The following is a 12,609-nucleotide window of genomic DNA, read 5'->3' on the forward strand; positions in this document are numbered from 1 at the left end:
TTGATAGTTTTTGCGTAGTTGATATTCATTCAAACCCTGCTTCACAACTTTTGTGATTTGTTTTCAGTGCCTGACACTACGTGTGTAGCATGTTAGAGATTGTTGTGTTAATGTCTCAAAGACAGAGCAGCTGCTGATATCAAGTGAATATTTCTAGTAGGTTGTGCAGAATGGCGAGCTCTGTTGTAAGCAGCCAATTAACAACAAACTCTGAAAGTGTTTGCACCAATGAAAGGTCGTTCCCGGTCACAATTGATGATGAGAGCTTCTCCACAGTGGGAGAGATCTTCGCTTTAAACTCATCTATGACATCACAATCCACCATGCAGGAGTCACCAGTTTTAACACAATCTGAGGTTTGCAAATAATCGTATCCTATACCAAAATTATAGTTTCATTTTCGAATTAAGCCCTAGTTTACATCGTACTACTCTAGAAGCTTCATACCACTGTCAGCCTCCCTGCAGGCCAACCACAGATATGTTTGTCAGCATTCTTGCAAGTGTTAGAAGAAATATCTTACCTCAGGTCCTAATATGTCACACCACTTCAGATGTCATGCCTGCCACTCTAATACACTTTCCTTTTGTTCTTTGATAGATTTTGGAAATTTTAACGTTGTGGCAAAAACTGCTTGTTTTAAAAATATTTTAATAGTTTCAAGAACATGGGTTTCTGTGGTTGCTTGAGAAGTAGATGCAGTGATGAGACTTTATTTAACTTCTCTCATGATTCGTCATAAATCAGTCATTCCAATCTGCCCTTTGTATTTTCATTTGAAGTATAAGTCACGCAACTCAACATTGAAACATGCTCTGTTAGTTTGGAAAAGATTTTTCAGATGTTGTAATTTTCTTGTAAGATTTCTTGGAATGTTAACTCTCAGCTTCTTCTTCAATCAGGGTATCTCCAGTGATAGCATCCCTATCGCTATGGCAACCCCGATCAGCCCCGCTTCTGTACAAAGCAGTGGAGGTCAAATGAGTTCATATACACCGGACACCGTGTTGGACAAAGAATGGTTTCGAAGAGAGAAGAGCAAGATAGAAGAGAAGTTGCTCGCGGTTCAAAAACTCAAGAAGCAGAGAATGCAGGATGAGAAATCAGCAGCAGTGAAACTTGAGAGAACGGTGACTTCTTTGTTGTACAAACTCCGTCAATGACTGCATTATTAGTGATTCAGCCTAATCTTTAAGCCCCTGTCGTCATTTTCCTTTATAACACCGTTGTACGCTTTATTGTGTTGATGCTTCTTGTTATAAGCCACTGAATTTATTCCACACAGCTTCCCATGGATTTGCTTGCATTTGATTGGTTCAATGAGAACGCGCTAACGTCGGAGTTAAGGGTTTATCTGATCGACAAGTTGTTGCCGACTTTGATCCTTGGAATGGAAAAAGTGCGTCACCTCGCATCTCCAACATCCGACCATAATCCAGGAAGTTAATTGCGATGTTCCTCGTTCTTCCAGGTTCTGCTCGAGGCTGAGAAGCGGGGATTGATTGAAAGCGATGAGTTGGATGAGGGAAGAAGAAAATTTAATCCGATCAACCTCCTGGCCCAGTACTTGATGAGGAACAATCCTCGATACTGCAACTTCGCTGAAGCATCCCCCTACATCAGAGGACTCTGGAAGGTGTCGGAAGAACTTAAAAGGGACGTCTACCAGACCGAAGCCAACAAGTAGGAAACTCCATTAATGTCATATTGTGTTGCAAGCATCACAAATATGATTATGACATCACTTTTAGGTTGGCAAAGTTGAAGGTGGAAGCAAGGAAGAAGAGAGATGAGCAGGAAAACATCCAACGCAGGAAGGAGGAGGAGAAAGCAGAAAGAGCAAGACTTCTCAAGGTGAGCTTCATTTCACTCATAAGTGCTCACTGCTTTATCATATCGCCTCCCATCTGAGTCTGTAACATGCAGCAACGGCATCGTGACATTGCTGTAAAAGTGTCTGGTTTGTTGTGAGTTCTGTGATGTAATAATGTCAAGCCATTTTAAATTTTCTCAGCTACAATTCTCTAATTGGTTGGTGGAAAGTGGTCGCCTGCAGATGCAGTTGATACAAAACGCGTTGTATTCTTACCTTGAAATCTCATCACACCTTGCCTCAGACTCAGAAAATGGTAATTTGCTTCAATGTGGCAACTTTCCTTATTGTGCAGTGGGTTCATGAACTTGTGTGATTTTCAGTTGTCCACTACAGCAAAGAACTTGAAGCCACCGATGAAACAGGGATAACGCTGACGGTTGATGAATACACCAAGGTAAGCAACGGTTCTTATTCCATGTTGCCAACGACAACATTCATCTTCATTATGTCGTCATATTACAGTATGTGGAAGGATATGTCCATGAGATGTCTATGCCAGAGTTCAAACAGCTTGTCCACCACTTGGATCAGTGCGCGTACGCTTTCCGTCGAACGTTTGAGCGGGAAGTGTGGAGAGACATGTTCATGAAGGTTTGTGCAAGCAATGGACTTGGAACCAATTTCACTCCTCTTTAATATTTTCTTTTGTGATTTATCTCAGCTTTTTGGGAGTCTCGACACTGAGAGCAGTGGCTACTTGGATCGCCACCGGATGCTGCATCTCCTGGAAAAGTTTTGGGACAAACTGGAAGATGAAGTTAAAGGAACTTTTCACAACCCTCGTAAATGTAAGGAAACATTTGATAACTTCATGACATTACATGATATCTATCCCAGCATGGACCTTGTTTGATTTCTATGTAGGGCCTGTTATCGAGTTGGAGGAGCTCGATGATCTTTATCCTGACTCGGAGGATGAAAGCGATGAGACTGTGAATGTGTCCACTGAGGAAGTCGGATCATCAGAGTGGGCATCTGTTCCCATGTCAACCTTCAGTGATGCGCCCCCACCAGGTATTATGATGTCACAGACCTCTGTTGAAGTCGAATGAGGTCATGACTCCGAAATGTCACTTCAGATGAAGATCATGATCACGAAGACGAGGATAAAATGAAAGTTGAGGAATCCAGGACTCCGGGATCAGATGAAAATGAACGTGGCAGTGAGAAAGATGTCAAAGAAGAAGATGAGGAAGTTGCTCCTGATGCAGAGGATAGAGCACAAGCGATGAGGAGTGCCACAGCATCCAGCAAAATGACTGGTATTTGCATCCACACATTATACGCATATGAAGCCGGCATTAAAGTATGAAGTCTTGTTGTTAGCAGAAGACGACCAGACATCCACTAAAGTGTCCTCTGCTGCGGGTGATGATGCTGCTCTTGCTCCAGATGAGACTGCTCCTGTTGAAGAAGGTACTCCACAAGAAGAAGTCAAAGATGAGGCCCAGGGTGAGACAGAGGAGGAGGATGCTGTGGAGCCAAGTCAAGATGTACCTGTCAAGTCAACTAAAGATGTTGCAAAAGAAAAGGAAGACCAAAAATCTGAGGTCGGTGCTTTTGTTGATCTTTTTTTTGTCAATAACATGAAGATGCCGTTGCCATGGCAATGTTATCGTTCTTTTGTGATGTCATAGGAGAAGGTTGAGACGTTGGAATTGAGTTCACAGATTGTGGAGGAGGAGAAAACAGAAAAAGATGTGGAGGTTGATGAAGAAAAGCTGAAGGTTGATGAAGAAACGCAAAAGGAACCCACAGGATCATCGGAGAATGCCGAAGTAGAAAAAAAAGAAGAGTCAGAGAGTGCTCGTGAGATCCTGGGTTTATGACATCATAAATGAAATATGTTACTTAAACAATAGAAGCTTTTTGAGAATTTTCATTCATGTTTTCCACCAGCTACTGAATCATCAAAGCTCTTCACAACAGCATCCGGACTCGCAGCAACTTTGATAACTCCAGCTCCAAGCACGGATGAGAGCACGGATGTTGGCCCTGTCAACGTACAATTCTCCAAGGTGGGTGACCTCATACTCTATGACATCACTATGACCATCCACTTGACTGCTGATCTCATTGTCAGGAACCTCCGCGACCTCAAGTCCGGAAGACAACCTCTGTGACCACCGTCCAACGTAAGAAGGCGGAGGTCGAGGTTGAACGTACTTGGGGTCATGACCCTGTGCTCGCTCAAGTGGAACCGGTGGAAGCTGAGAGACGCGAAGTAGCTGACGTGGAAAGGTTTTTGCGCCCAACTGGATTTAATTGTTAAAAATAAATTTGTGTTTGTTATGTGTGACGTCATAGAGTAATTGTGTTCAGAATGGCCAAGGCCGACGCTGCGACAGAGAAGGACAGCGAGACTGTGATTACGACATTGGCGGAAGGCTCAGAACAAGTCCTGGTCCAGCATACCGCCGATGACATGCGTGCGTATAAAACGACCCACCTTCTCTAAGTGTTCGTCATCATGACGTCACTGTGACATTCGCAGGTGTGGACGACTACCGCCCTCTCCCGGTCGAGGTGAAGACGAGGCCAGCCAGTGCCAGTCGGATGAGCGTGACTTTTGCAGCTGAGCCCCTCCTACTCCCCGACTGCCCCTCCGCCGAGTTCTTTTCTCATTATTCGTCCCGGAGTCAATCTAGGTCAGTTACTTGTGCGGATATGACGTAGGGTGTGATGTAAATGATGTCTTTATGTTGTTTTTGATACGTCATAGGTTGACGAGCGTGTTCGACGAAAGTCAGTTGAACGAAAGCCGCTTCATGTCGCTGTTGGAAAATTTTCTCTGTGACGACACAATGCACAATGTTGTCGAACAATTGGTCAACTTCATCCATGGCGGATACGTCGAAACAGAAGAAGAAAAACTTTCGCGATTGGCCAGGGTAGGTCACGTGCTTGCAGTAGATGGAGGTCGTTGTTGATTATGACGTATGTTGCAGGCGAGGCGGGAAATGCTATCGGCCAAGCACAGGCAGATGGTGGACAGCCTCTTCAACAAGTGGGACAACGACGGTCAAGGTCACATTGATAACGAGGAAGTTGACGACATTCTCTCTAAGTGAGGCAACAATAAGCGAAATGACGTAATAAACGTAGATGAGTCGCTTTGGAGTTTACCTCTGATGACGTAATTGTACGCAGATACAAGGGTGGGATGGAGAACTCGGCGCTGAAGAAGGGGAAGCAGGCAGTGAGACAAGCTCGCAAGCACGCCCCCTACCACGACAGGAGGCGACTCAACAGGAAAGAGTTCCACGTTTACGTCAACGCTATCTGTGACGCAATGTCCGGTGGAGAAGAGGTGACGTCATTGAGACGACATTGACTCACAAGTAGTTCTTTTAAGTCACATGACTTCTTACTACATGGCAGGTCTTTGACGGGCTAGTCGAGTACGCGACCAGCACCGTGGAACGAACTTACGCAGAACGTGTGCGTGGTGACGCACGACGCAAATGGCTGCAGCAGATCCAATCAGCGGCCGAGACCGGCGGCGCATCAATGGACTCTGTCTATAGAAGCGTCTTCCAGACTCTTTACAAAGTGCGAGGAAGTTTTTTCTCATAATTCTCCTGCTGTGCATATTCACACTGATTCACTGCTTGGTGATTGTTATAAACAACACGCACGGTATGAATAGCTGTGAAACTATTGCAGGATGCAGATTCCCATGGCAACCAGAAGAAGATCAGCTCCTACATCGCCCTCCTCGAACACAACATTCTCCACCCCCACCGGGGGGCGGTCTTGCTACGCTACGTCGCCTGCACCCCCGACAACGCCCCTTTCATGCTCGGGAAAGCTTTCTATGAGGACATGAGGGGGATCAGGTGACATTATCTTTGTGACGTCGCTGTTCTCTCCTTGTCGTCGTTACGTAGGAGCTGGTTAATTGTGACGTCAAAATTTTGTCATGTTTTCCAGCTTTTACGCAGTACGGAGGGGCAAGCTGGTCCACGTGCCCCGGGTACAAAGCCACGGCAGGGTCTATTTCTGGAACCCGGACAGGGACGAAGGTGTGAAGGAGGGATCCCTGGTGCTGGTGCCCTTGCGAGACGAGCAGAGGAGAACTTACGGGTTGATCGGGATCGACAACATCGACATCTCAGCATCCTCTGATAGAAGCATCTTCGCCTCTCACGAGATCAACTTCTTCCAGGTGAGGGCGACAAGGAGCTCACGGCATCAGCGCCATGTTCCTCACGTCGATGATTTCTTTGCAGGGAATCGCTAAAACTTTCTCAAACTCATTCCATCACGTGGACCTGCGCAGGAAGCTACTGCGCATCATCGACGCGGCTATGTCCTGGGTGCACAGCAGAGCGCCTCGGGTCCGCACCATCATAATATACTTTGTGGAACCTGACCCCAAGTCCCAAGTCGGTCACGTGCTGAGGAAGATGATGACAGCAGACAATAATACAGGTTTGGCGCGTCATCTGTATCGTCATCGTCATCTTATTCTTTAAGCTGTGAGGTCATAGTGAGCTCGTTGTTGCAACACAGGAGTTACGATCACTCATGCGAGGCCACTTCGTCTGTACCGGAAGGACAACCTGTTTCGAGACTATCTCTTCAAATGCATGGAAAACTCGGAGACCACTTCGGCTGATGCGTACGGGCAGAGGCACACAGCGTACCCTCTGAGGGACGACCAGGGACGGTGCCAGGTGGGTACTTAGGTGCACCGTGCTAGTGATTTGATTGCAACTTGATTAATGACCGCAATATACCGTCGTCCACTGCGCATGCTTACCGGAAAAAGCATAGAATATAAGGTTTACGATCAATAAGTTGTCGTTTGACTGTTGCTCTTCAAATCGCCTCTTTCAGTCTCTCAAATTCGCAACAAGCGTTCAGAACATTGGTCACGTTTAAGTCGACCTTGTCCGCTGGTCACCTTGTATAAGATTAACTTGATATTTTGCGCAAATCTAAAGTTTTATAACCACGTCATTGTGACGCAGTGTGTCGTCGACATCAGCATCGGTTCCCTTCGCGCGCTGCCACGTCACGAGATGAGGGAGGTGCAGCGGATGTTGAAGCTCCTGCAAGCAGCCAACCGTGAAGTGATGAGGGAATCACAGAGCGGCGAAAAGACGGTCGTGTTAGGTAGGCTACTCCCACATAGCTTACGTCATCAGTGGTGAACATTTTATGACGACTTCCTGCTCCCACAGAGGCCGAGGAACGCGGAAGTGACGACACCAGGGTTGACATCATGTTCGACAGACTGATGCTCACAGATCTGCGCGAGAACGTCAGCAAACTTGACACCAAAGTCTTCGCCGAACTGAAGAACTACAAGGTACGCATTATTACGGTGAATGTGACGTCATAGATACTATTTACGACTTAATAATGGTCAGGTCCCTCCGCCGATGATCCACAACATCCTGAAGGCGGTCCTCATGCTCTTCCACCACGACGAGGAGGAACACAAAGAGCTGGAGGACTGGGTCAACTGCAAGCAGGTGATCACGTCATCACTTAAGGCGATTATGTAAATAGGGACTTTACCTGGAATAAAGCCTTTTCCTTGACATGATGACGTCGCTGTAAATATGACGTCATACGAACGCAATTGGCAATCGAATATATAAGTACCAAGCATGCAGCAGGTCTTTGTCTGGCAATAACGAGCTGTTGCAGTCAGTGCAGTGACAGCAGGGATTGTCATAAAGTTTTATTACTTGCAAAACTGACATAATTCGGACACATTTGTTGTCCAACTCAAAAGCAAAGGTGTCTTGGTAAATAGTTAAATACCACATGGAGGCTCTTATACACGAATGAAAAAGTTTTCATGAGGCAGGATAGTTTCAGAAGAAATGATGTTGTTTTAGCGTTGAAACAACGTCCTCTCTTCCCAAACCATGCTACTTTATCAAACCTTTTTCATTGAGTTATTTCGCCATAAACATATTTATTGTTACATTCAGATGGTAACGGGACGGTTACGTCAAAGAATTTTGACCTATGATCCAACGGCGGAAAGTGAAAGCGGAAGTGACGACAAAGAAACTGATTGTGTGGTGAAGTCGGTCGGAGGCTTGCTCAAGGTAAGAAACGTCTGACGTCATCATATTTGTTGCATCGCGCTTCAACCAAGTTAAATGGTGGGGACGATATTTGATGAGTCAGCATTCTGTCCATCGACATCCAACATTGCTTCGACTCGGTCAGGTTTCATCCTGAATGACTCGCATTCTTCGAACTGTTTTTACTAAACCTCCATTCCAATGTTCACTTTATTACGTTTTTCGTCGTTATTACGTCATCATGAATGTCAGGCTGCTCTTTTAACTAAACAGTTGAATCATCCAGTAAATAAGCGGGCTTTTAAAAATTTCACTTTCCTTCTAAAATTTACGAGAACACGCCATCACGTCCACCCGGTAATTTTAATAAGTTGGACCCGATCGGAGACTCAACCTTCTCTGCCCGGCCCCTATCGTCTGCATTATCGCGTTGTACGATGTCTCCTTTATTTTGCCACCTACTGACCGGCACATTGTTGTATCCTATCCATCGTGTTAACTCGCCAAACAATTATGTTCACACCTAAAACTTTTTCAATTGCAGCCACTTCCCAACGAAGCCCTTACGCGCTATTTAATTTGCACATTTCTTTGAACATTGTTATGACCAAGGACAATGCTATGCCCATGAATAATTTAATCAGCCTAAGAAAATCATGCATTTACCTGCAGTTGTACTGCTCGTGGTGCTTGTTACGTTTTACTTTTTGTGTATGACATAGGGAATCGCGCATGGAGCAGTTGCCCGACACGGTTCCCGGCCCGCGCAGCAGTTGTACAACTGGGCCTTCGTCTGTCTCTCCTTGATCGAGCACGCGCGGAAGATGCGACAGAGCGATGGACAACCCGCCGTCACTCCGGTCACCTCTGCCAGCACAAATACTACCGCTGAGAGCGCTACTGAGCCCCAAGACGACGACAATTAACAGCGAACTCAGATGACCCCTGTTAAATGATGTCACAAACGTGGTAAATCGATAAATGACGTCACGCTGAGCGTAGACAGCTCGTAGATTGTATAGTCACAATTAGAAGTTGTGGAAATTAACCTTAGATGACCTTTATTTTGCTTCCTTCCACTGAGCTGCAGGATATATTTTATACTTTGTTTAATTTCTTGTTGTTACAACCCTGAGTCTATTTATTCGTCCTGGCATTTACTTCGTTTCCATTTTCAAAGCTACCTTGAGTATTAGACTTATTAATTGTTACCTTAGCATACACTGTGTTGGTTCTAATGCATTTGCGAAATAATAAAAGTTTAACGGTGCAGTTTCCAGTGTTTCATCTGCACTTATTCAAAAAGGTTAATGCACAAAAATCTTATGACACTTGGCTTCACACAAGCTTCATCTGCAAAGTGGTTTATTTGGAACTTACTATGAAAAACAAGACACCGGAACAATAACAAATAGTAAGCACGCATAGAGTCAGGACGGTGCTACATCTTGTTATGACCTCAACAAAACTGAAGTAGCTTGGCACACCAAACAACAGAAAATTTAACCAAAGAACTTAGTCGAGTATTACAGAAAAATAACAAAACCCAACACAAACACATCATCATTTCACACTTCCATAGCATCCACATTTTCAAGCCAACGCAGGCAGTAAATGATGTTTCTATGGCGCCATCTTTTGCATAGCTTCGACAATCTCCTATTCTCGCTGACAAACATTTCATGACAAAGCGATTCACAAACAAACATAGACATCACAAGCGTGATCGTGTAGAGATGAAATTTCATGAGTCGGCCATCGAGAAGCTTTGCAGCCAACACCAAGCAAATGCTGCTTTTATTCACAGTTTTCTGTTCATATTTGTTAAATGTGCAGACATAGAAGCTTCTTTTGGATCGAAATTGAAGCCTCACATTTCCATTTCAAACTGGTCTTCTTCTTTATGCGCTTCTGGAACAGAAATCTTGTTGTTGGTCGACAGTAAGAATTATTAGACAAACAAGCAATACCCAAAACACTGCAAATTAGTGAAAAAAGTGTTTCCACACTTAACATTTTTTGAACATAAAACAAACAAGGAACGTGCAAGACAGCAGCCACATGCATTAACATATAGTTGGGCATCAAACTTCACTCCTGTGCTCACACACTGTCATATCTCTAACTCATTCTTACAGAACAAAGTTTCCGTTTTTGTCGACCTGCAAATTCTTCTCCCTGCCACTGCACTCGCCATAAGCTGGTATGAATGCCGCTTGCGTGGCCTGGCCATAAGCCGCATATGGAACGTAACCCTGATGTGAGAGGAAAAGCTGCTCCATTGATTTGCACAAATTGCCCGGAAGGCCTCGCTGTGAGCTGCCTCGGCCCCTTCCCCGGAATACCGACAAGTTGGGGCTACTCATGGGCAGGTTGTTGTAAGGGGGTAAATGGGGAATCCCATTAAACAGTGGGGGGTTATCCCGCGACATTCCCTGGTTCACCTTCCCTTGTCGCCACAGACTGAGTTGACTGACTGGGGAAGATTTCCTGTTGGCAAGTTGGGGGTCCTTGATCTCACCCAACCACTCACTGTCGCCAGAATTCATGTTGGGTGGCCCATACATTTGGGGACTGAATGGGGGCGCAACGAAGCCACATGGGTTACTCGTGACAGGTGGGATGGGGTAAATGGGGACTTGACATAGTTGCTGACTCGCCTTCTCGTAAAATGTGGATCTCTGCTGCACCAAGCTGCGCTGTCTGTACTGCTGCAGTGGCCCCTTATTATAAACATCCACTCCGGGGTTCATCTCATTGAGCACGAATGCAGGCAGACCGGTAAATGCAACTAAATTAAAAGCAGGCATGCAAGGTTAGGCTGGTTATATATCTAGGCAAGTAGTAGAATGACTGGGTTGCTATGAGTGATTGCATCAACAAATTAGGCTGAAAGTTCAAGGTCACAAAGGAACTCATTATGATTAGCGATACAGCATTACAGGCAAAATTATGATGAACCTAAAAAAGCCTAAAACACTAAAATAACAATGGATGACTTTAGAGTTACAAAGAAAAATCAAATACCACATGCTGTTTGCCCAGGTCATTAAAACTAAGAAAATAGAATTTAATTCTCATCAATTCACAACTTTACCATCTATTCAAAATGCAATGCTGACTGCTATTTCATCACCATGGGAATTGTGATTAATGTAACATAGAATGATGACATTATTGCATCATACATGATTAATTATTACTACTTTGCAGTGATTGCAACAACAGGACATGTGTTGTCAGGAAATTGCTGGTTAATAACACGAGTCATCCAAATCACGATGACAATCGGTTCGGTGATTAAAAACTTAATAATTAATTTGGTCAAGATCGCCAACTTTTTCAAAGAAGATAGCACGCTGAGCAGTTTGGATATTTTCATGTTAATTTGCCTTTTGCTAATTCACATGTTTTTATGGAGTCATGCATTACTTTGACTAAGACAACAACTATAGAGTGTCTACAAACAACAATGTCATTTTCATTGATGTCATAATGGCTACCACTCCAAGTGCACCAGGAACCACGATTGTGTTAACTCAAGGTTACCTCCATGCTCCTTTCCATTTGGGACTTCATTCTCCTCGACAATTTTAGTGATTGCTTTTGTTGATGCCTTGTCGGGGCTGGTGACCCCGGGAATATTAGGGAGGTTACTCGGCGGGGTGTTCGATAGCGGGGACGCACGACATTTCAACAAGAACGAACGATCGTAAATTATTCTAGTTCCTTCAACAACAAACATAATACCACTTAGTTTTCAAATAATTCAGAAACAATTCCTGATTCAGCACAAACAGCAACGTATCACAGTTTGTAAATACCAAGAAACATTCAAAAGCAAATAATCTTGATGAAATGTTTGTTTTGGGCAAACATGCTCTGCGCAAAACAACAAAGATTCATGAAGTAAATTTCGCCATTAAGTAAACTCACCTCCTGGTGTGGTTGAATACAGAGTTCCACCTGGAGTAGTCCCGTAGTCATTCGGCAGTTCCGATAGATGATTGAGCTACAAGCAACATTGAAATATTATATCACAATTTCTTTTACAAAACAGTTCATGCACTATATACCTGCACTCTGCGCACAGGGATGCCTTGAGGTATGGATTTGCTCATTATTATCTTGATCAAAACACAAGCTGCTTATCATGTAACAACAAATTATACAAACTCTTTCCTGTGTTTAAGAAAAACGTTTACAGCGATTGAAACATTGGTACACAGAATAAAATTTTCAGCTAAATTATTTTGGAATTCAAACCTCACAAGTCCTTTTCATTTAGGTCTCCATGTCAGAGTGAGAAAGCACAAGACGCCATTTTACCTGTTTAAACTGCTTTGTCTGAATAGCCATTGAACTAGCACTTGCTATAAAAGAATCAGATCCATTCAGATCAATATGATCTGACTGAAACATACCTGTGCCGTGTGGAACCTTAACCTGCAGACAGACACATAGCAGCAGCTTTTGTTGGCTCCTGTGGTTTCATAAAAGTCTTAACATTGTCTCATAATTGCCAGTGCCATTTTTAATGAAGACTTTGAATTAATTCAGTTTCTACATTCAGCTGTGTGCATTGCAGGGCATAGAAAAGGGCACATCTAATCCCATCCAAACAGTGGCATGATCAAAACATTTGCCATTGTAAAAAAACAATGGGTGCCCACAGGGCATTGA

At 44.1% G+C, this 12,609-nt stretch overlaps 2 protein-coding genes across 5 annotated transcripts; one reads left to right on the forward strand and one right to left on the reverse strand.

Moving 5' to 3' along the window:
• The first annotated feature begins 72 nt into the window (after positions 1-72).
• LOC143466177 (EF-hand calcium-binding domain-containing protein 5-like) lies at positions 73-9,201 on the forward strand. Of its 4 annotated transcripts, none has more exons than XM_076964818.1 (30): positions 73-356; positions 903-1,130; positions 1,286-1,399; positions 1,472-1,683; positions 1,752-1,854; positions 2,015-2,129; positions 2,197-2,270; positions 2,339-2,467; positions 2,538-2,664; positions 2,741-2,890; positions 2,956-3,138; positions 3,191-3,426; positions 3,514-3,685; positions 3,776-3,894; positions 3,960-4,117; positions 4,199-4,305; positions 4,371-4,524; positions 4,599-4,767; positions 4,825-4,943; positions 5,027-5,186; positions 5,258-5,428; positions 5,543-5,715; positions 5,810-6,044; positions 6,109-6,310; positions 6,392-6,555; positions 6,853-6,997; positions 7,066-7,193; positions 7,255-7,359; positions 7,828-7,947; positions 8,649-9,201. In XM_076964818.1, the coding sequence occupies exons 1-30, from the start codon at positions 171-173 to the stop codon at positions 8,850-8,852; spliced, it is 4,662 nt and encodes a 1,553-aa protein (XP_076820933.1). In that variant the 5' UTR covers positions 73-170; the 3' UTR covers positions 8,853-9,201. The 4 variants fall into 4 exon arrangements, with proteins under 4 accessions (XP_076820933.1, XP_076820945.1, XP_076820950.1 ...); XM_076964830.1 differs by having other exon boundaries at positions 3,203-3,426; XM_076964835.1 differs by having other exon boundaries at positions 3,206-3,426.
• Positions 9,202-9,843: 642 nt separating this feature from the next.
• On the reverse strand, positions 9,844-12,148 carry LOC143446990 (uncharacterized). The gene is made up of 4 exons (XM_076946886.1): positions 12,003-12,148; positions 11,863-11,938; positions 11,476-11,655; positions 9,844-10,717 (listed from the first exon to the last, which is right to left on the reverse strand). Exons 1-4 carry the CDS (start codon positions 12,045-12,047, stop codon positions 10,059-10,061), a joined length of 960 nt encoding a protein of 319 aa, XP_076803001.1. The 5' UTR covers positions 12,048-12,148; the 3' UTR covers positions 9,844-10,058.
• Between the last annotated feature and the right edge of the window lie 461 nt (positions 12,149-12,609).

The sequence above is a fragment of the Clavelina lepadiformis genome, chromosome 1 (genome assembly GCF_947623445.1).
Source record: "Clavelina lepadiformis chromosome 1, kaClaLepa1.1, whole genome shotgun sequence".
Lineage (NCBI taxonomy): Eukaryota > Metazoa > Chordata > Ascidiacea > Aplousobranchia > Clavelinidae > Clavelina > Clavelina lepadiformis.

Coding starts and splice junctions, on each gene's coding strand:
- LOC143466177 (XM_076964818.1), top strand. CDS start 171: ATGGCGAGCTCTGTTGTAAGCAGCCAATTAACAACAAACTCTGAAAGT. Junction 3,139..3,190: donor AGCATCCAGCAAAATGACTG/GTATTTGCATCC, acceptor TAAAGTATGAAG/TCTTGTTGTTAGCAGAAGAC. Junction 4,306..4,370: donor GCATACCGCCGATGACATGC/GTGCGTATAAAA, acceptor TGACATTCGCAG/GTGTGGACGACTACCGCCCT.
- LOC143446990 (XM_076946886.1), bottom strand. CDS start 12,047: ATGAGCAAATCCATACCTCAAGGCATCCCTGTGCGCAGAGTGCAG. Junction 11,656..11,862: donor GTATTCAACCACACCAGGAG/GTGAGTTTACTT, acceptor TTGTTGTTGAAG/GAACTAGAATAATTTACGAT. Junction 10,718..11,475: donor AAATGGAAAGGAGCATGGAG/GTAACCTTGAGT, acceptor CTTTTAATTTAG/TTGCATTTACCGGTCTGCCT.